The sequence below is a fragment of the Ammodytes marinus genome (assembly GCF_949987685.1).
Source record: "Ammodytes marinus genome assembly, chromosome: 5".
Taxonomy (NCBI): domain Eukaryota; kingdom Metazoa; phylum Chordata; class Actinopteri; order Uranoscopiformes; family Ammodytidae; genus Ammodytes; species Ammodytes marinus.
Window position 1 is genome coordinate 8,078,514 of NC_137234.1, and position 22,114 is coordinate 8,100,627.

The 22,114-nt window shown below is 39.6% G+C and overlaps 1 protein-coding gene across 1 annotated transcript; it reads left to right on the forward strand.

The window, feature by feature from the left end:
- The first annotated feature begins 957 nt into the window (after positions 1-957).
- tes (testis derived transcript (3 LIM domains)) lies at positions 958-21,276 on the forward strand. Its single transcript, XM_080027821.1, has 10 exons — positions 958-1,144; positions 6,974-7,059; positions 12,900-13,216; positions 13,612-13,889; positions 14,776-15,085; positions 15,712-15,813; positions 16,185-16,306; positions 17,480-17,695; positions 18,259-18,417; positions 18,886-21,276. The coding sequence occupies exons 1-10, from the start codon at positions 1,118-1,120 to the stop codon at positions 19,075-19,077; spliced, it is 1,809 nt and encodes a 602-aa protein (XP_079883947.1). The 5' UTR covers positions 958-1,117; the 3' UTR covers positions 19,078-21,276.
- Positions 21,277-22,114: the final 838 nt, after the last annotated feature.

Sequence of the window (22,114 nt, forward strand, 5' to 3'; positions counted from 1 at the left end):
CGATGAGAGCACGCCCATACTGCTCTCCGATTGGTCATTTTACACTCGATGGCCCGTTTCCTCTATTCCTATTGGTCAATATGGCGATCCATCATAGCGGAAGTGCCGCCTTGAAAATCAATGAAAAGGGAACGGGAGCTTCAGAGTGAAGCTGAAGAGAGGATTTAAGTATTTGCACGGAAGTAAGGGAACATGGTCTTCAAAATAATAACCTGTATTTCTGCTTTAACATACATTGAAATGTTCATGACATGGGAAAGAAACTTCAGTAGTCTGTTTTGCTGTAGGCATTATTTTGTCCGGTCTGAACTCAGAACAACAAGAGTCAGGAGTCAGCGCCCCTGACTCCTGACAAATCACAGCAACAAATCAAAATCAATAGGCTACCTTCCTATCCTTTATCCAATTCAGGCAAACTATCTTAAACATTCCAAACACTACTTGCAATGGTATAAATAGCCTAACTATATATTTACTATATTTACCATTTATAATCCCAGTCAATGTAGGCTATAGGCTATAGGCTAGCCTTACTGTTTTGTCTAATTGTTTTACCAAATATAGGCCTATCTGATATGGTTCAAGGGCTATTAAGTGATATGAATGTCATTAAAGTACATAATTTTTTTTTAAATAAATTGATTATTGTTTTTATGGCTATGGCCTCTTTTTTATCAGTTTATTGTGGGAATGCCTTTACTCATTTGTACTTATCTTAATGTTTTCGTGTTTGATTACATTTGTTTGACTCAAGTAAAAAAGAAAGTTAGGCTATCGCACATAACTTTTTTCAATTTTAAATACTTTTTATTCAGAATTTGTTTGAGCTTATTAGTTACATCCACACTGAAGCCTTTCTTCGAGATAGGTAGACTTTAGGAAGAATGGTTTTATTTTGAAAGCAATAACCGGAAACACTCATTGATTTTTCTAAACTTGACCCTTGAGCGGAGCAGGACATCCGAGGAGAAAGCAGAGAGTTAACCGGATCGTTGTCTCATTTCTCTGCCCCGTTTCCTACCCTCTTTCTGGGGGTTTGACAGACAAGGTTTTTCTCTCTGTCGCTTCTCTTTGTTCGCTTGGTGTGGACCGAAGAAACTGCGCTGACAAACTCAAAATGGAGATAGAGAGGGAAGTGAAGAAGGTAAGCTGCTGTCCCAGTGTGTAGTAACCTAGTGACGGGGGGACGCCCTGAAAAGGTGTGCTGCACGCGGGGCAGGTGGAGGGGAAAGTTACACTGTCGCACACACAGACAGAGAGGTTGTTTATGTGTTGTTTTACTGTTATTTCAAATGTGTTTTAGAGTAATGTTGCTGCGTTTTCATTGATAAAAGCCTAGACAAGTTACTTCCCTTTGAGAATGTGTTCCCGTCTGGAAGATGTGTCAACCTTTCCCTGCGTAGCCAACAGAATCAACAAAACTCACAAGCTCGAGGACATATTAGCAATTATGTAGCAAAACAATAGTAGCCATGGCAAAGTCTTGAATTGATAGGCCCTATTGTGACCGAAACAGTTATATTTAATGGTATTGTTGGCCTTCTAAATATTAATCGGCCCATTGTTTTCAAGGTTCTAAAAATCAATTTGACAGAAAAAATGCAAACTATTTGTAAAAGTGGATACACCTAGCCTACACTAAAAAGTAACTCTTTCTTTTTGAACTACATCATCAGAATTGTAAAGCTTGTGTGCCTGTGTAGTAGCCTACTGCAGTATACTCTGTTGTACTTATTTCAAGTAGGGCCTAATGTGTTAATTTTTGGGTTATTCAGCAATCAAGCAAGATGATACAACATTTAAAAAATGTCTTCAATGGAATGTTGTCATGCAGAGGAGAAGAAGGAAAGGTTATCCACTCTTTGTGACTGAAATTGTTAAGGTGGTTCTGAACTCTCTAAAGTATTGAGTAGCTTACAATAAGAATAGGTTACATTGTGTCCATTCATTTAAAATCATTATTGATATAAGATGCACATCACTGCAGGTCGGTTTCATGTTTCATACTTTGGGACTTTTTGCATATTTTGAATTCCTGGCTTCTGCTAAAGCCAAACTGCAACTGTTTGGATACTACAGCTGCTGTACAATACATTTAGAATAGGCTACAGAGTTTGTCCCATAGAGGTTTATTCAGTTCAAATCAGAGTATCTGTGTCATTCTTTAGATTTCTTGCATACATTAAATGCCATTCCTTCTGCTTTGCCTAGCTTTTATGGTCAATGGATAATCACAGTTTGCTTTTCAATGCTCCCTGTAGAGTTATTTATATAGGTTCACATGTATTGCTTTTTACAATGTCAAACATACTGACTTCCTGACCAGTTAACGTTCAACCTCAGTTCAAATGAATGCTCCTTTCACACACAAAAAACAGTAATTGGTAAGTATTCAAATTCAAGTGAAACAGCATTTTTTAGTAGCCTATAAAAACATTTTAGGAGGGACCACCATTTCAAGGGTGACTTCCTCTGCAGGTTGTTCTTGTTAATCCATGCTCTATTGCTCTTACGCGATCCATGTCATATACTTGTCTGGGCCATTGGATCCTTGCATGGCAACTCACAGCTGGCTGCAGTAGAAATGCTGCTGCAGTATAGATTACTGCAGAGTTTTAAGCGGTTAGTTTGACACACACACACTGACACAGATGTGATGTATTGTGACGTGTGACATGTGTGACGCTGTAGTTGGAGTATGTCTTAACGTTGACTTCAGGCTACTGTAACAATATCTTGTGTCTGTATCGGCCTTACACGTTTTATATAAAGGTCTCGGGTGTCCTGGGGAAATGCACCTGTTGGAAGACCAAGTCGAAGAAGAAGTACTATAGAATAAATAACTAAATATATCTTCACCTCATCATTTGATATTGTGGAAAGACTTGATGCAGTGGTTGTGGGTGATGCCAACTTTAGTAACTAGCTTCTTGTCCTTGAAGGCCACCGTAGCTTCTGTAAATTCTCCCAAAGTGAGGGGTTAGCAAGGGAGCATTGCAATCCGACAGCAAAATACTATTATATTATACACTGAACCTCTGAAAGTGCATTAAACCTATGTTTACAGTATACACAGTCATCAGTAAGCTTGAATGTGTGTTATTGCAGCTGGATGACCCAGACAGATCCAAACTGACATCTGCTACTAATCCCTGGTGTGTGTGTGTGTGTGTGTGTGTGTGTGTCTCTCTCTGTCTGTCTGTCTGTCCCTTTCCCTCTCTCTGTCTGTATCTCTGTCTGTCTGTCCCTTTCCCTCTCTCTGTCTGTATCTCTGTCCGTCCTTGTGTGTGTCTCTGTCTGTCTGTCTGTCTGTCTGTCTGTCTGTCTGTCTGTCTGTCCGTCCGTCCGTGTGTGTGTGTGTCACTGCGGGGCTTCAGTCGGCGGCTGCAGGTCTCAGTCAAGTCAATGCGGCTTCTCTAATTACTGTAAGAATGGAATGTCTCCATTCAAGGAAAACTACACGAGTCATTTGGTAATGTTGTAATCAATTTAGCTGATGTTGTAGTCTAAAAAAAACATCCAGTTCAGATGATAATTAGTTATGACTATGAGCACACTGTGGTCCAATTAAATGGCTTACCATAGTTATGTCTTGAGGTCTTTTAAATCAAATCTGAAGACTTTTCTGTTTTCCCTTTTTAACCCATTGATGACTATGGCAATCTAGGATGCATGTCCTTAATGCCTGAGGGTTTTCTGAAAAAAATAGTACGAATTGTCAAGTCTACCAAAACCTTAATATCTAAGCCTGTGTAGCACATAGAAACATGAAATAAAATACATTTAAAAGTTAGGGTTCACAGGTTTTATTTAAACATGCTCCCTTAGCGCTTACAAACCAACAAATATTTCTAAAAATCGTCAAAATTAGATGAATTAGAAAATTATTAAATATTGTTAATAAATAGATGCAATGTGTTGTGTGATTTTCGTCAGTAGTCTATAGTAGACCTTGATTCTGCGCACCAAACGCCACTAACTGTTCTGTCGCCGACATAGCTGGCGTATTTTTTTTATTATTTTGTTTTATTTTTTTATTTTTTATTTTTTTGATTGACATGATTTTCGGCAAACCACACAACTTTTGGGTGGTCACGTGGTCTTAAAAAAATCAACAAAACCCACCTCGTGTGTATTTGAACCAATGACAGTGCATTCTATGCTGGGAATGCCATGAAAATTAGATAAAGTAATAATGCTGCGCGACGCAGCATCAGGCAGGAGAGCCAATGTGGCATCGCGCAGCAGCCGTCATCAATGGGTTAACCTGCAATTTTAATTTAATTTAATTGTTTTAATTCTATTCATATTTTTCATTCGCTTTTCTTATGTCTATTCTTTACTTGATGTATTTTTATCTTGATGTATTTCATGCCCCTCTAAAGCACTTTGAATGGCCTTGTGTCTGAATTGTGCTATAGAAATAAACTTGCCTTGCCTTGTTATTAAGCTTTAACCGTATAGCTCAACTTAAGCACTAAGTAAAAACATATTGATTGTGTACAGGCTGTGGGAAGAGGCATCACTGCAATTTTGTCCATTTTAACTTGTTTCTGGTGTTTTTTCTATCAAGTGCCAACAACATCTTGAGTCATTTTCTTGGGTTAACATTCAAATAGTCGCTGTAAAACAGAATAGATTTTATTTTTTCTCTGCTAAAGGACAGGCAAACATTCACAAGTGCCACATACAATAAGGAACTTCCTGTAAAACAACAGCAATAAGGCTGAACTTATGATGGTATTAACTTAAGTTAAGTCGCTAAGTTTAGTCGCTTTCATTTTCAATTGAAACACACACATGCAATGTAAGTTACACACACACACACACATGCCAATCGAAAATTTTAGATAACCGAATATATTTCACCATCTTCTCTGAAACATAAATACCCCAAATAAGGAGGTTTTACTCAGAAGAGTAAGTGTGTGTTGTTATATTACAGGAAATGAAAACAGCTGCTACAGTGTGTGAAGTAGGACATTCTATTTAAATATAGTAAACTTATTTTTTGAGTTGTGGGGCCGGTTTGTTTGAACTAAACTCATTTCCTATAATCTTCTTGTCGTTCTTAAATACACACTGTTTAGTTCTTCTATTAGCTTCAATTTGCTGCACTACATTAGGCCTAAAACACAGTAGACAAACCTCAAATGTAAAACAGCTCCTATACATTTTGAATGTGTGTTTTGGACTATTATTGAAGTTGTAGAAACAAGATGTCATGGTCGGAGAGCAGGTTAAAATGGCTCTATAGCCGGTGACTACCGTCATTCTAGCTGCCACTGGTCTGCTGCAACATGACTCATGAACATGACTCATTGTATACTGTGTGTCTGAAGTCTGAACAACCTTTGAGTTTTGTCGCCAGAATGAATTACACTAGTTTAGGTTTAGTCAGAATACATAGTAATTGAGAAACTTGCACTGTTATTGCAGTTTGCGAAACTGTATTCCAAAGAAATTCACACACACACACACACGCACACACACTCATGCATGCACACACACACACACACACACACACACACACACACACACACACACACCTCTGATCTCTGGCCCATCGTCTTTGCTGCGTCTGGGAAAAATATTACACTAGGCTTGGTTCTATATATATTCACTGATTTTTGACAAAGTGATTTTTCACAACAGAATCACTGACTCACTCCACCTTAAAATACCAACCCTTACTTTTGCATTTGAGGTATTTAGCTGATACTCACATCCAGAGTTCCTTAGAAGGAACAGAATGTTTATTTTATACTTGTGTGTGTGTGTGTGTGTGTGTGTGTGTGTGTGTGTGTGTGTGTGTGTGTGTGTGTGTGTGTGTGTGTGTGTGTGTGTGTGTGTGTGTGTGTGTGTGTGTGTGTGTGTGTGTGTGTGTGTGTGTGTGTGTGTGTGTGTGTGTGTGTGTGTGTGTGTGTGTGTTTCTACCAGCACTTTCACTTTCACAGTTAACTGATGTGTTGTCATGACGTTGACTACAATAACAAACCACACTGCATAGCTCCATATTTCTGCTCCTTAGGGGGAACTAAAGTCTCACTGCTCTGGAAGGTGTTAGTGGAAGATAAATATTGGCTACTAGTTCTCTGTCTGCATTCTTCAGTAGAGCTGAAATGCTTTTTTTGGGTTGAAAACATCACACTGACACAAAAAGGGTTTGCCTGATGGGATCCTGTGGGGCTTTCTACATCCATGAATAGTTGACCATATATGGGCATAACCAGCAGTAATGACCAGACATGAGTAACGTTTGAAGCCTCAAGACAGAGGAAGGGATTCAGTCACTAGGCAGAAATAGGAAAGGATTACACTCCTGATTCCCGCAGTTTTGGGAATTTGACAGGAATGTTTGTATCACAATTTGATTTGTATCTGAAAATAGTGTGTCTGTGGTCCTGTGAATTCTGCTATTGCTGGTTTTGTCCTTTCCAGATGCTATTTTACTCCCTAAATCGTTATATTTTAAATGTTGAAAATCAAAATTGTCTGTAATAAACAGTCCAGGGCTGTGTTGGAAAAGCCATACTAACGTCCTACTCGTACTTATTTTGACGTCAATTTGAGTATGTTGTGGTTGTGTATGTGAGTTTGAGTAGGCAAGAAATGCCCGGATGAGTACTTAATTCTGTGAAGATTTTGTACAGTATATGGATCAATAGGTTACTTTTCCTCCTCAACCGCCCCACAATGCATTGCGTCTTTTCAAACAACATGGACGTTTTTTTTAATTCTTTATTGCTTCTGTATACTTCAGTATGTAGGAGGGAGGACGTTAGTATGGCTTTTCCAACACAGTCCAAGTCCTCTTAAGACCTCCTAATCAGATGTTGGTCTAAGGTGTAACATCCTCTTATATGATTTTGTCCTAATGACCTGCCCTAAGGGAGATCAGCATTTCCTATCATCAGTGACCAAGCAGTCCAAACTAAATGTGATAACTCTCTTGTGTGTTCTGTGTTTACAGATGACCCTGGGTCATGAGTTCGGGGCTGGAGCCGCCTGTCTGAAATGCAAAGACAAGTGTGAAGGCTTCGAGCTGCATTTCTGGAGGTTTGTACAAGTTTTTATATACATCCCCGGAAAATTAAGAGATCAGTCTGGATTGTTCTTAAATCTTTATCTCTACATTACTTATTGAATATGCTCTAAATGACAATATTTTTTATTGTGAATTTGGTGGAAATGTTGTCAGTAGTTTATATTTTAAAATCAATATGTGCATTTTACTCAAACATATGCCCCTAAAGAGTAAAACAAGAGACACTGAACATTTGGAGTCGTCACTTAATTTTTTCAGTAGGTGTAGAATGTAAAAAGAATGAGAAACACTGAATAAAGTAATGATGACAATTACAAAATAGCAACAATAAAAATGGACTTAAAACAGTTTAAATCTAATAATAATAATAGAAATGCATTTTTTTAAACAAACAAGTGTAAACAATTTTTTTATTTTATTTTAAAAGTTACTACACAAAAGCCAGACTAAAAATATGGGTCGTTTTGGAGCTCTATAATGACCTTAACAAGTTTTTCTCAGGCCATTGATTGACTGTGTGCAGTAGACTGAAGACATTTGTGTAATTAAAGTAAATGGGCATCGACTGTCTGGCCCTGCTGTGCTCAGCTGCTCTGTGGAAAGCTGTTTGTATTGGGCCGCTGCCAACTAGGCCGAATGTATGTAAGTCAATTATGAAGCATTAAAGGTGAAGTCAGTGAGTCTTGTTGTCAGAATCAACTTTTATCAAAATCTGCGAATATTGTATTATGTTTGTCATTTTTTCCATTGTGTAATAATAAACAATTCTGGAGAACGCTTGTTGTCAAAATCACTTTTCGTCAAAATCTGTGAATATCTCCTCATGATCTGCTACCTGTCTGTACTGGGTTTGAGCACTGAAAAAAATTCAGTGTTAATACAAAGCCTAGGCTCTGTAAACAGGTACAGTCATATGAAAAAGTTTGGGAACCCCTCTCAGCCGGCATTATAATTGACTCTGCTTTCACACAAAAAATATAAAAGTGGTATGTCTTTAATTTACCAGGAACAGCTAAGTACTGGGATGTTTTCCAAACTAAGATTTTTTGAAAAGCAGTATTTGGTTTTATGAAATTAAATAAAATGTGAAAAACTGGCTGTGCAAAAATATGGGAACCCCTGTGGTCTTGCTAATTTTAATGCATGTAACAGCATGTAAAACTGAGGACTTTAAACACAAAATTGGTTGGATTATGTTGTTAAGCCTTGAACCTCATATAAAGGTCTGTTTAATCATGATAAAAGGTATTTTAGGTGCCTAAATGCAAGTTCCACTTCTCTTTGACTCTCTGCAGAAGTGAGACAGAATGCGATCATCAAAACTGCTCCCAAAAGATCTTAAAAACAAAGATTATTCATTGTCATGGTATAGGGAAAGGCTACAAGAAGCTTTCCCAAAGGTTTCAATTGTCAATTTCTACTGTAAGGAACGTTGACAGGGAATGGAAGGACACAGGCACAGTTGCAGTTAAACCCAGGTCTAGCAGACCAAGAAAAGTACAAGAGCGGCATATGCGGCGGATTGTGAGAATGGTTGCACACAACCCAAAGATCACCTCCAAAGACCTGCAAGAACATCTGGCTGCAGGTTGTGTATCTGTACATGGTTCTACAATTCAGTGCAATTTGCACCAAAACATCTGTATGGCCGGGTGATGAGAAGGAAGCCCTTTCTGCGCCCACGCCACAGATACAGTTGCATGGAGTATGCAAAAGCTCATTTAGACAAGCCAGCTTCATATTGGAAGAAAATGCTTTGGACTGATGAGACAAAAATTAAGTTATTTGGTCTTTATAAAAAGCAGATGTTTTGGTGCAAATTGCGCTGAATTGTTGAACGATGTACAGATACACAATCTGCAGCCAGATGTTCTTGCAGGTCTTTGGAGGTGATCTGTGGGTTGTGTGCAACCATTCTCACAATCCTCCACCTATGCCACTCCTGTTTTTTTCTTGGTCTGCCATGCCTGGGTTTAACTGCCACTATGCCTGTGTCCTTCCATTTCCTGACAACGTTCCCTACAGTCGAAATTGACAATTGAAACCTTTGGGAAAGCTTCTTGTAGCCTTCCCCTAAACCATGACAATGAACAATCTTTGTTTTTCAGATCTTTTGGGAGCTGTTTTGATGATCCCATTCTGTCTCACTTCAGCAGAGAGTCAAAGAGAAGTGCAACTTGCATTTAGGCACCTAAAATACATTTTCTCATGATTAAACAGACATTTCTATGAGGTTCAAGGCTTAACAACATAATCCAACCAACTTTGTGTTTAAAGTCATCAGTTTTACATGCTGTTACAGGCATTAAAATCAACAAAAGCACAAGGGTTCCTATATTTTTGCACAGCCAGTTTTTCACATTTTATTTTATTTCATACAACCAAATACTGCTTTTCAAAAAATCTTTGTTTGGAAAACATCCCAGTACTTAGCTGTTCCTAGTAAATTAAAGACACACCACTTTTATATTTTTTTTGTGAAAGCAGAGTCAATTATAATGCCGGCTGAGAGGGGTTCCCAAACTTTTTCATATGACTGTATGTTGCTAGCTATGGTGGGCCCTTTGTTTACATAGCCTAGGCTTTTTCTTCAGCGCACACAGTAAAGACAGGTAGTGGATAGCGAGATATTCACTGATTTTGACAAATTGATTTTGACAACAAGCATGACAACATTCACCAGAATCACTGAATCCACCTTTACAGTAAATGAGCAGCAACTCTCTGGCCCTATTGTGCTAAACTACTCAATCTCCTACAGTGGAAAGCTGTTTTTACTGGTCAGCTGCCAAGTGTGTTAGTAAATGACTATGGAGCCGTACATAACTGTGAAGAACAGCATGCCTATTCAGCACATTGTCTAAAGGATAATACAAGAAGGGCAAATAAAACTTCCATTCACAGTCCAGACATAGTTCAGTCAATAACAGCACTTTGCTCTTAGCTTAATTAAGAGGATCTGATAGCAGCAGGAGTCACAGCCTCAGAGGTACACAGTGTTCTTGAGCTCAGATGCTTTTTATGTCTTTGAACGCTGATTTTTTATTTGGACCATTGACTCATAAAGAACTGTTCTGTCTGGGTGATCACCTACCCACTTGGCTAGTTTATCTGAAGAAAGCAGCAAATGCTCTAATGCCCATCGTAGCACTAACACAAAGGTCCACCATGGCTCTCTTTATATAGGCCTGTTAACGTCTAGTTTATCTTAAAGGAATACTTCACCCAAATGGAACCAGCGTTAAATCATTATAAAATTGATATTCTAATATAATGAATGAGGTTTTTCTTCCCTCAGTCTTCCCCTGGCCCAGCTGTCCTGTTAATTCTCACCCTACATTTTCCCATGTGTGATGTCACACATGGGAAGATGTAGGGTTAGACAGTGAGACCATAAAACACTCTTTCTGCCTTTTTTAAGGCTAGGATGAACCAATTTCAGAAATGTTTGCACATTTATACTACATAGGATCTCAGAGTTCAATACACCTTCATATTCCCGGTGAAGTAATTCTTTAAGTGTAACTTGTCCTCTTTAACTCCAAAAAGTTATATTTTAACTTAAACTATGCAGCAAATGCATTGTGGGCAAAAAAAAAAAAAATCTGTTGTATATTGTTTTAGTTTGTTTTTCAGCAGTGATGCACAGTTTCAAAATAGATCACATTTCACTGTTTAGAGAAATGGGACAGAGCTTTCCTGATACAAACGCTGACATACACATACAGTAACTAACTGGGTTAAAACAGCTTTCTACTGCTGAGAGAAGTCTGTGTAAGCTTGGGGGTCATGCTGAAACATGTCTAGTGGTCATACATTATGTCAGAGCTTCTCTACAAATATGAGGTAGGTTGTGTTGAGGCCTGTGAAACGTGGAGATATTTCAGTCTAACACTGAGCTTTTTGCATTGGTATAGTGGTGTAAAGTACAAGCAGATTGTAATTGTTTTGATTAGAAAAAATTCCAAAAGAAAAGCATATTTGTTTAAACAAAATTAAATGCAATGCTGTCATTTCTAAAGCAGCATAGTATACAGTATACAGTATACTGTATACTCAAACGTGCAGTATATACCATACTTGCAGACCTAGGAAATAGGGAAGATTCTAAAACCAAGGGAAGGGTCTTTTTTTCTTATTTTCTCCCCATGAAATTGATGAAATGTGTTTCTACCTTAAACTGTTTTCTGAGTTAAAGCGGCTACGAGTAGCATTTAAATATCTTTTAAACAGCCTCATGTTTCCTCTGATAATCATAAATTACCTTTAACAGCAAACGAGACCATCAGTGCAAAGAAAGACGTTTTTATATAGTTTTTATTACTGCTTTTGGTCTGGTCGCACACTCAGTCCGATTTTCGGCTCTATGGTTGCAGATTTCAGTGTGGCGCTGCAACGCGATTTGAGAAGCCTATCCCTCCAGGTGAGGGAAGGGGAACGGGAGCCTTGTTTGAGACAGTTATTTGTCGTCATAATGACTGATAACGGGGCTGAACCATCAAAGAAAAAAAAGAGAAGAAAAGCGAAAAGGGAGAGTGATAGGCGGGCGGGAGGGCGTTGCCAAGCAACGTGTATACAATTTCATGAGAGCGAAACTAGACTGCATTTACTCCTAAATGAATGAGCGGTTGGTACTAACACAAAGTTTGCTTTGCTTCACCATCATCAGATAACCATTATCTGAAATAGTCATTATTTACATCAACAGCACAAACACATTACCTCATCGTGATCCATACTAACTGCCGTCTCTCGTTCACTCGCTTTCTGTGAGGACACGTAATCTTTCAGCTCCGTGAGAGAGAGTAGTTAGGTGACACTGCTGCATCTCATTGCAATCAGGTGCGTGTGGCAGTGACTGGCATTAGTTGATGCAGTGTCAAAACCACTCTCACGGAGCCGAAAAGAGTCCTCACACTTTCAACACACGTACATGCACTATATTGCGCCCTTCTCAGTCCACACTCACACGCCTCGCACGAGCATTTGCGACAGCGGGCGTCGTAAAAATACTACCGCTTTTGTCCAAAGGGGACGCCAACGTGCCATCTTACTCGTAGTGGCTTTAAGTGCATGCCAAGAAGGTTTGCTATACTGTTGTCCAGGTTGGAAACATAGATAGTAAATAATATGGATGTAGCATCCGGGCTGACCTCAGTTATTCACACGGCATCCAATAATCCTGGTTTGTGCGCAACGCCATTTTGTGAGATTTTTACTTCGCCTCACGTCGGGGGGAGGGAGATAGCTGACGTATACCTCCGAGGCAAAGTGATGGACAACGGGCGGAGAGCTGTCACTCAAGAGATCGCGGCAATACATTTTAACCTCGAAAAGGATAAAAACTAGCGTGGTCCAAAAAAATTCCCCCCCCCCCCTCAGTGTTGTCATGGAGATATGACCTTAACATACAGACTAAAATGGTTTTGTGGAAACGGCCTGTCTAACAAGTGAGTCAAAGAAAAATTGCTCAGTCTTGGTACCACCCCCAGTGGCACTTCCGGGTTACTACAGTTGTGGTCACTTCCTTATTGGATGCTGGTAAAAATCGCTTAGGTTGGGGCTTGGTTGGAAACCAGTTTGTGTTAATTCTTGCACCCCCTTTGGACAAAAGCGGTAGTGTTTTTACCACGCCAGCTGTTGTTCCTGGGTGAGCGTACCCATGACAAAGGCATCAAGATAAACTATATAAAAATAGCATTCTTTGCCCTTATGGTCTTGTTTGCTGTTACACGTCATTTGTCAGAGGAAAAATACTTAAAAGTTCCTCTTAGCTACTTTAAATTGAAAATAAATATTATATTTAGAATCCTTGTGTTCTAAATATTGTCTTCTCTTCTTCTATCTGTAGAAAAATCTGCAGGAACTGTAAATGTGGGCTGACGGAGCACAACGTCCAGATGTGTTCAGAGGAAAACAAGAAAGTGGGAAAGCTGTTTGAAGACACAAAGTACACGGGACTGATCGCTAAGCTGAAGACAGACGGGCTGCCTAGCTACAAGGGCAACATGGTTACCATCACTCTGCCTCAGTCCTCCACGGCCTACGCTGTTCCTCCCAGCGCTGCTTCTTCTACTGTGGTGCCTCCGTCTGCCAGCGCCGGCTCAGTGCTGCCGCCTAGTGGAGGGGCCGCTGGTACTGCTCCTATGGGCGCTCAGGCTCAGAATGGTACATTTACTTTGTTTTGAATTGTTCATTTTTATATTTGTTCATTTAAAAAAAAAATTAAGGTAAAGAATTTATAAAAAGTATGACAATTAAGAATTTAGCTCAGTTGTCAGGTTCAATCCTCTTCACAGCAGACCACGGGTTAGAATCCAGCCCGGGTCGTTCTCTGCATGTCATTCCCCTCTCTGCCCCATTTCATCTCTGTCTCTCCAAGATCGGTCTAATAAAAAATTAAAATGCCAAAAAATAATCTTTAAAAAAATGCTACAATACACAGACACATTCAAACGGATCAAAACAATATTTCCCAATTTAACAAGAAAAAACATGAAAACATATTGTTAATCTTTTAAAAATACAAGTCCTAAGTATTCTCCTCTCCTTCTAATTTGCAGGAAGATCTGGAGCTTTTGCAGGTTCAGCTCCCAGTAGCGCCCAGGCTCAGACCCAGGCCCAGGGTGGGACAGCAGCACCCATGGGACCCCGGGGACAGACACAGGGCCAGGCAGGGGAGCCTCAGTCTGGACCAGCCGGCTTCACACCCTCCACAGCTGCTAACAGAGGGCCGGTTCCTATCAGCGCCACTCCAGCCAATCTGGTGCCGGTCGGTAAAGATGTGCCAATGAAGACCGTCACCTATGAGTGGGCTCCACCGGTAGCTAACAAGTATCTGGTAAGAGTTCGATATTTTTTATTTTATTTAACCTTTATTTTAACCAGGCAAAATTGCCTGGGGTCAAATGACATCTTTTCTATAGTGTCCAAATGATTCTAACCAAGTCACTGTTGAAGTGGATTGTTTGATAGTTATCATAAAGGAAAGTGTTGAAATTTTTAATTAAAAAAATTAAAATAGGCTTTATCCAAAATCTGTTCTGTAAAAAAACATGTTTTGTAAAAAAAAATTATTTAAATTCTGGCCTGCTCTGACATCTAGATCTCTGTTTTTTTTAGAGATACAATTGTATGCATAAGTAGTTCGATTTTGCCAAATTTCTTTTTTATTTATTAAATTATCTTTTACAAATTAAAGTTGTAAAACTAAAAATAGTTTATGAGTAAGAAATCAACTGACAAAGTGTCATGATGACATCTATGAGTTGAATTTTTTTAACCTATTCACCTGCAGTATCACAAATTAGGTCATGTTTCTGTTTGTTTAGTCTAGTACTGTATTTGTAGGACGGCATGTCTTTTTGTTTTCAACAGTGTCTCTTTCTGATTTGTCCTTAGCGCCCCTCCTCTTGTCCTTCAAATCTTCCCTTATCCCTTCTGCACTAAAACATTTTATGTTATCTAGTATGAGACCACTGTCAGTGTCATGATTTTTGGTTGGATCTAAATGTTTCTGTAGTAGTCTATGTGTGGTGAGTCTGTACTTGTCTTAAGCGAAACGTTCTTCTAAATCTGTGGCCTTAATGCCATAGTAAATGTTTGTGTAAAGTTGAAGGACAGGGGCATTTCATGTGAAGTCACCCTGGGGCATCCTAAGGGGTTAATCCGGGCCTGCTTATCCCTTCTTAACCAAATATTTTACATTTCTCTCCTCTGACTTCCAGGCGGTGCGTTACATCGAGCTGCTTCCCCCAGAGAAGCGTCCCGTGGCGGGGACAGAGGGCGCTGTGTACCGACGGACCCAAATGGCCCGCCAGCTCCCCGAACACGACCAGGACCCCTCCATGTGCCATGAGCTCAGCCCAGCCGAGGTCAAGCTCATGCAGCAGTACGTCAAGAAGTACAAGGACGAGGCGCTGGGGGTCGGAGACGTTCTGGTACCCGAAGACATGGCTCTGGTTCGGGCACAAGGACAGGGGGCAGGAGGGGGTGGAGGTGTGGAGGGTGCTGGGTTAAAACCAGGAGTCGCAAGTGGTGAGTTCAGTTAAAGGTGGAGTCAGTGATTCTGGAGAACGCTTGTTGTCAAAATCAGTGAATGTCTCCTATGTATCGGCTACCTGTCTGTACTGTGTGTAAGGAGATATTCACAGAATTTGAAAAAAAGTGATTTTGACAACAAGCATTACTTTGAGTATTGTGATAATAATGTAAACCAATTCATCTGACCTGGATGCTAATAGAGTGTCAATGTAAAGGAAGACAAGAGACTAATAAACAAACTGATAATGATGACTTTATCATAATCACAATAACTTTATTTATAGCGCGCACTTTTCAAAATCCACATGACAAAGTGTTTTACAAAGCAGCAGAATCAAAAACAGACACAGACAGACAGTCACCCCATATTTTACATTTATATTCCTGTTTGGTTTAAACAGTGGGTTAGAGCCCCATGGAAATAGGTTAAAGTCCTGTTTCATATTTTTCATTCGCTTTTCTAATGTGTATTCTATACTTGATGTATTTTAATCTTGATGGTTTTCATGCCCCTGTAAAGCACTTAGAATGGCCTTGTGTCTGAATTGTGCTATAGAAATAAACTTGCCTTGCCTTGCTTTGCCTTAAAAAAAAAAAAAAAACGTTATGTGTTGGTGCAGGTGCCGGAGCAGTAGGTGCAGGTGTTGGGCCTATGGCTGGATCTATGTCTGGACCAGGGGCCCGTGGAGTCGGAGATGGGGCTAGTGCTGCACCACTCTCAGGTAGGGCTGCTCCATTTAAAAAAACTATCCAATTGCCATTATTTTCACTGATATCGCTATTGTCATATGATTTTCAATATTCGAGGGAATGAAAATGTTTACGTAATTATTCAACTTTTTAATCGACAAAACGATTAAATGATTATCGTGGCATTTTTGCAGTGATCTCTAACAACAAAGATCTTTTCTGTGCTCTGTATGATATGATGTGATGGCCAGGAAAACTCAGCAGCATGGCAATATTTGAATATTAGAATGACTTTTAGGAATTAGGAGAACACTTCTTCTTTAATGAATATTGTTCCCTCTGCGATTTATAAATTGCAGTAGTCCATATTGCGATTTGGATTACATTTTGATTAATGGTGCAGGTCCGGGGGCTGTAGGTTCGGCTGGTTTTGGTCCTCTGGCTGGAGGGGCGGTGGGGACGGCCGCCACTGCAGGAGCCATGGGGGTCCCTGGAACCCAACAGACTGGACCACAACAGAGCTTTGTAGGCACTTTAATATGTATATATTTATTAATGTTTGTTTATCAATCTTTTGTTTTCCTGTAAATCATACATAGTGCCCTTGTGCAAGTGATGATCACACAGTGCCACGTGTGTGTGTGTGTGTGTGTGTGTGTGTGTGTGTGTGTGTGTTTCTACTAGCTCCTTATTTTAGGTCCAATTCATATATAGGTGATGCATGTACAAAATAAGGAATAGGTTGCACCAATTAAATAGATTCATGTTTTTTTCTGCAGTCAGTAATAATTAAATAAAAATAAACAGTGTCATTCCTTGAGTGGCCACTAGGTGGAGCCATAACACCAGCTCTGACTCTGTCTTCTTCTATGGAGAGTGATTTTAATTATCGTTCACAGTGGGTCATGACTCACAACTGAAGGTTTATTTATTTATTTCTCTCATACATCCTGGTCACCATGTGCAGTCAGTTATTTCTCTCCGTGCTGAGTCTCATGGTGTGTGTGTGTGTGTGTGTGTGTGTGTGTGTGTGTGTGTGTGTGTGTGTAAAAGAGTCTCATGCTTTATTCAGTTGTTCTGTGTGACTCATGTATTGAGATGTTTCATATTAAAAGCAGAAGTACTATAGTTGTGTAACAGTGGTGAGGTGGGGACATACACCAGAATTAACTCAATGTATTTATTTTCTCTTAGCATTTTACTTTACATTGCTGTTTTTTCTATTCTGTTATAAACACCCTGTTTATCGCACACAGGAGTTAAGTTTTCATTCAAATAGTTAGATTTTACTTGTTACTGGCTATTCAAATTTAGATTTCCAAATTGAAAAAAATATGTATGTATAAACAAGGAAGTTTTGGTGCACAGGTTACTACTCATACCCAACCGCCCGACAATGCATTGCGTCTTTTCAAATGACACAGAAGTTTTTTTTTAATTCTTTATTGCTTCTGTATACTTCAGGGTAAACGGTCGCATGCACAATCGATGGTTACATAGACAGTATGTAGTATATACATGTTGAGTATGTACGAGGGAGGAGTTAGTAGGGCTTTCCAAACACAGCCTGTGTGTATTTACCTATCACCTGTTGAAATGCCATGTTGCTAAACCCATACAAAAGCTCTTTTTACAAACCCACCTACATACCAACCCCCCCCCCCCCCCCCCCATCTCTCCTTCCCTCCCTCCCCCCAGTCGTGCCACCACTGCCAGCAGCCGATGCGTCGTGGCGAGCCGGCCGTGTACGTGGAGCGAGCCGGGTACGATAAGCTGTGGCACCCGGCCTGCTTCGTCTGCTGCAGCTGTGAGGAGCTGCTAGTCGACATGATCTACTTCTGGAAGAAAGGAAAACTCTACTGCGGCCGTCACTATGGAGACAGCGAGAAGCCGCGCTGTGGAGGCTGCGATGAGGTCAGAGAGGGGATGGGATTATTTCAATTTACTGTTATTATTATTATTTAAAGCTATAGTGCGTAACTTCTGTTTTTAGTAATAATAACAACGCTGTGGAGGCTGCGATGAGGTCAGAGGGATGATGGGATTATTTCAGTTATTATGAATATTGTTTAAAAGGTGGAGTCAGCGATTCTGGAGAACGCTTGTTGTCAAAATCACTTTGTCAAATTCAGTGAATGACTCCTCATGATCTGTTACCTGTGTTTAGTGTGTTCGCTGAAAAAAATACACAGCCTAGGCTCTGTAAACTGGGTTGAAAACAAAGGGGGGCCCTTTCCAACATGCCCGTTTGTGTATTAACACTGGATTTGTTATTAGAGCACACACTTTTACAGCGGGTAGTGAGGAGATACTCACCGATTTTGACAAAGTGATATCAGCAACAATAGTATATTGGATGTTATCAGTTTTGTTATATTTTAGAAGCAACATTTGAATAGCTTGTGCATCAGTTTCTATGTTGTTTTAAGGTTGTGTAGCCCTAATTCATCTACATTTGAATATCCGTCTGTCCACAGCTGATCTTCAGTAACGAGTACACGCAGGCTGAGGACCAGAACTGGCATCTGAAGCATTTCTGCTGCTTCGAGTGTGACTGTATTCTGGCCGGAGAGACGTACGTCATGGAGAAGGACAAGCCAGTGTGTAAACCCTGCTACATGAAGAACTACGCTGCGGTGAGACAGACTTACTTTCTATGAGCTTGGTGTATAAATACTAACTACAACTTCTCACTTACGGCACATTCACACTTGTCCATGTTGTTGTGGCAAACATTCCACCTCCACATCAGACCAACACGAACACTTCGGCGCCATTTTTTGGGTAAAACGCCCAAAACAGTAGAGTACAAAATGACGTTAGGACCACCTGCTATGTTTACTAAAACACAACACATTACTAACATACAGCAATGTATTACAGTTTTTCTTGTATATGTGCTTTCTTGACTAATATTAATACTTAAGTGAGTTTTTATTCATACTAACTACAGAGAAAGTTGATAAAATGACACACAAACGAAAACTAAATAAATATCAACATGAAAATGAATGGTCAAAATCCAGAAAACCAAAAAAAATTTAATATTTCAGTATAAATATGACCATGTGACTTGACATCATTGTATCATTGCATCTTCACAGATGTGCTGTAGCTGCCAGAAAGCGGTCGAGCCGGAGGACCAGCGTGTTTCCTACGGCGACCACACCTGGCACGCGGAGCCGCAGTGTTTCAAATGCGCCGGTTGCTCCAAGTGTCTGGTGGGCCAACGCTTTATGGCAGTGAAGAACAACCTCTTTTGCTCCGTGGAATGCAAGAAGAAAATCACCCCTTAAAAGGCTTAAAGAATGGGCCAAAACAACGGCCTCCATCTTCTACACAACCACTTGTAAAGGACTCATTGAGAAAACCAACACTGGTGCAGCCGGATGCAGCCAGAGATTATGGGACTGTGTTTGTGTTGGCAAAAAAAATAAGTGCCTGATACCGGCAATATAGATATGTCCAATACAGGTGCATCTAAAAAAAAATTCATATCATGGAAAAGTCCATTTAAAAAGTGCAACTTGTTAACTGAAATGATTCTAGATTCATTACACAAAGTTAAATATGTCAGGCCTTTCTTTTGATTTAATGTTGATGATTTTGGTTTACAACTCATGAAATAAAAAATCCAGTATATCAAACTATTAGAATATAACATAAAACCACTTTAAAAAAGGATTTATAATACATACATGTCAACCTTCTGAAAAGTATGTTTATTCTAGATGTATTTCACTTTATTTAATGAATGTAGAATATATGAAAGTTTCACTTCTTGAATTAAATATCAGATCTTATTTTTTTTTACTTTTCCATGATATTTTAAGTTTTTTAGATGCACCTGTGTATGTCCAATAATAGTGAGCCTTTGCATTTGGGTTTATTTCCTTAGTGTCATTTCTGTCAAAACCACAGTACTGATTGAGATATTATGTCTTAACTAGACACCCAAACATCTACCTTCCATCCAGTTTATCCTGCCTTAAAACTAGACATCGTTTAGTCGATTTTTTTTGTATTTGTTGCTCTTCTTGCACTGTTTGTTTCCTACTGATGAGATTCATTTTGTATTGGTTGGTGATACCGTGCCAATACAGTTATTAAGCCTTAAATTTGTATCTGTTAAATGGTATTAGCGCTGTTGTGCCCTTAATTAATCTACTGTAGATTTAATGTGCCAACTTGTACTGCTTCCAGTATTCAAAAAACTACTGATTTTTCCCTCTCTTCTATGCAGTAATATGACTAGCAATATTAGCAAGGTTTTAGGGTTGATTTAGGGTTGAACTTGCTACACATTCATCCATTGTGTCACCCCTTTTTCATTAGTGCCAAGTACTTTCCCTTTCCAGCACTTTAAATGATGTTTTTCCAATAATAATTTGACTTAATATCAGAAATGAAAAGAGTATCTTGGTGTGTCTAATGTGGTGACCATGTAAAGCCTGTTACATACTCCGCGAGAAGAAAGAACAAAGTTCTCGGTGACAGAGCTGCGAGAAGAAAATTACGTCATTTTCTTCTCGCAGCTCTTGTTCAGCTGTTCTCGCAGCTTGTTCTCGACACATCGTCCCGGCCGAACTTTCTTCTCGCAGCTTGTCCGAGAACTATTGTGTGATTGGACAGTCTGTAGTCAATGAGGACAATCAGCTGGCGTTACTATGGTAACAGCGCGTGACGTGTAGGAAATGTCCTCAATGTCAGACCAGAAAGAACTTCTCGCAGCTCTGTCAGCGAGAACTTTGTTCTTTCTTCTCGCGGAGTATGTAGCAGCCTTAAGTCCCATCATGGCAGAGATATAATCAGTCTAAATGAAAACACCTGTGTGGACCTGCACAGAGCCTTTGATATTCAGCTAATGGGGAAATAAGCTGCGTTCCAATCCATGTAGTGTTGTTTACTAATATACAGACTATGTGAACACACTGTATGTTACTGTGTTTGGGATGTTAGTTAAACTGAAACTCTGAAATGTCACTGCTAATTAAACTGAACAAGGAGAAAGCAAACGGTTTTCAATGTGCTTTTTTAAAAAGTTTTCCTCTACACTTTTTAAGGCAAGGCAAGTTTATTTACTTTGCATAATTCAGACACAAAGGGCTTTACAGGGTCATGAACTACATCAAGATTAAGATACATCAAGTATAGAATAGACATTAGAACGTTTTTGAGTTGTCCTTCTGTCCATACGTCCGGCCCAAGTTTGTACAAACGTTAACTTTGACTCAAGGATAAAATGATAACGTTTCGGTCACTGTGAACTGAAATCTTGTGAGCACAATATTGATCTAAAACTAAATTATTTTGAGGCAACTGTGACCTAATGTAGTCCCTGCTGCTGCAACCAACTACCGTGGAACAGTAACTTTTCAGGAAGCTTTCTAACTTTCAAACAGTGTTCTAGGGATCACATTTTCCTTTGAGGAAAGTTTGTTTATTTAGTTATGAGAATATACCTTAGAAAATGTTGCACTTCTCTGACACATCCAAAGTTACACAGTACACCTTTAAGCAAACGCATTCTTGCATACAACATCCGGTATGTGAAGAGTTCTGTGTGTGTGTGTGTGTGTGTGTGTGTGTGACGTATCAGTCGTTCGATGGGAACTCTGCAATCCGGCCCTGATGGAAAAAGCACATGATCTCTGAGGGTTTGTGTTTTTTATTCACCGTGTGGAAACACAAGCACAATACATGGAAGCTCCGTCTCAGAGAAAGCCCATTGTCTTTAATGGCATTAGGCCCAAAGCAGCGCTGCTATTTCCCCTCTTTATACCACGGCCATTGGAACACACACACACACACTGACAATCCACTGCACACACACACACTCACTCACTCACACACACAAGGCTACTAGACCTGATGTGACCGAATCGCTCCGGCTAGCTACTCAAATCACTCTGTTTTAACCCCTATACAACACATTCTACTGTTGCCTTTCTATTATGTTCTTGTGTAAGAGATTCCTTGCTTTTCCAGGTTCCTCCGTCAAGGGAAGTCAAAGCATTTTTAGGAAGTGTTGGGTTTAAGAATGAAGGCCTTTGTTTTCTGAAGACGCGTGTAGGTACAAATTGAGTTCAAATAAATGTTCTGTTGTCCTCCCTGTGTGTGTGTGTGTGTGTGTGTGTGTGTGTGTGTGTGTGTGTGTAGAATGGGATATAATACAGAGGACAGTGAATTGTCAAGCTATGGTGGCAAATAATTCATTACATATGTTTTTTGATTGCAGAAAGTGATTAAATATGTTTTCATAAAAAAGTTGATTGTATTTATTTACAGAAGGAATAGCATAGACCACCATAGATTACGATATACTTTCAATGC

Coding starts and splice junctions, on each gene's coding strand:
- tes (XM_080027821.1), top strand. CDS start 1,118: ATGGAGATAGAGAGGGAAGTGAAGAAG. Junction 13,217..13,611: donor GGGCGCTCAGGCTCAGAATG/GTACATTTACTT, acceptor TCTAATTTGCAG/GAAGATCTGGAGCTTTTGCA. Junction 13,890..14,775: donor CGGTAGCTAACAAGTATCTG/GTAAGAGTTCGA, acceptor TCTGACTTCCAG/GCGGTGCGTTACATCGAGCT.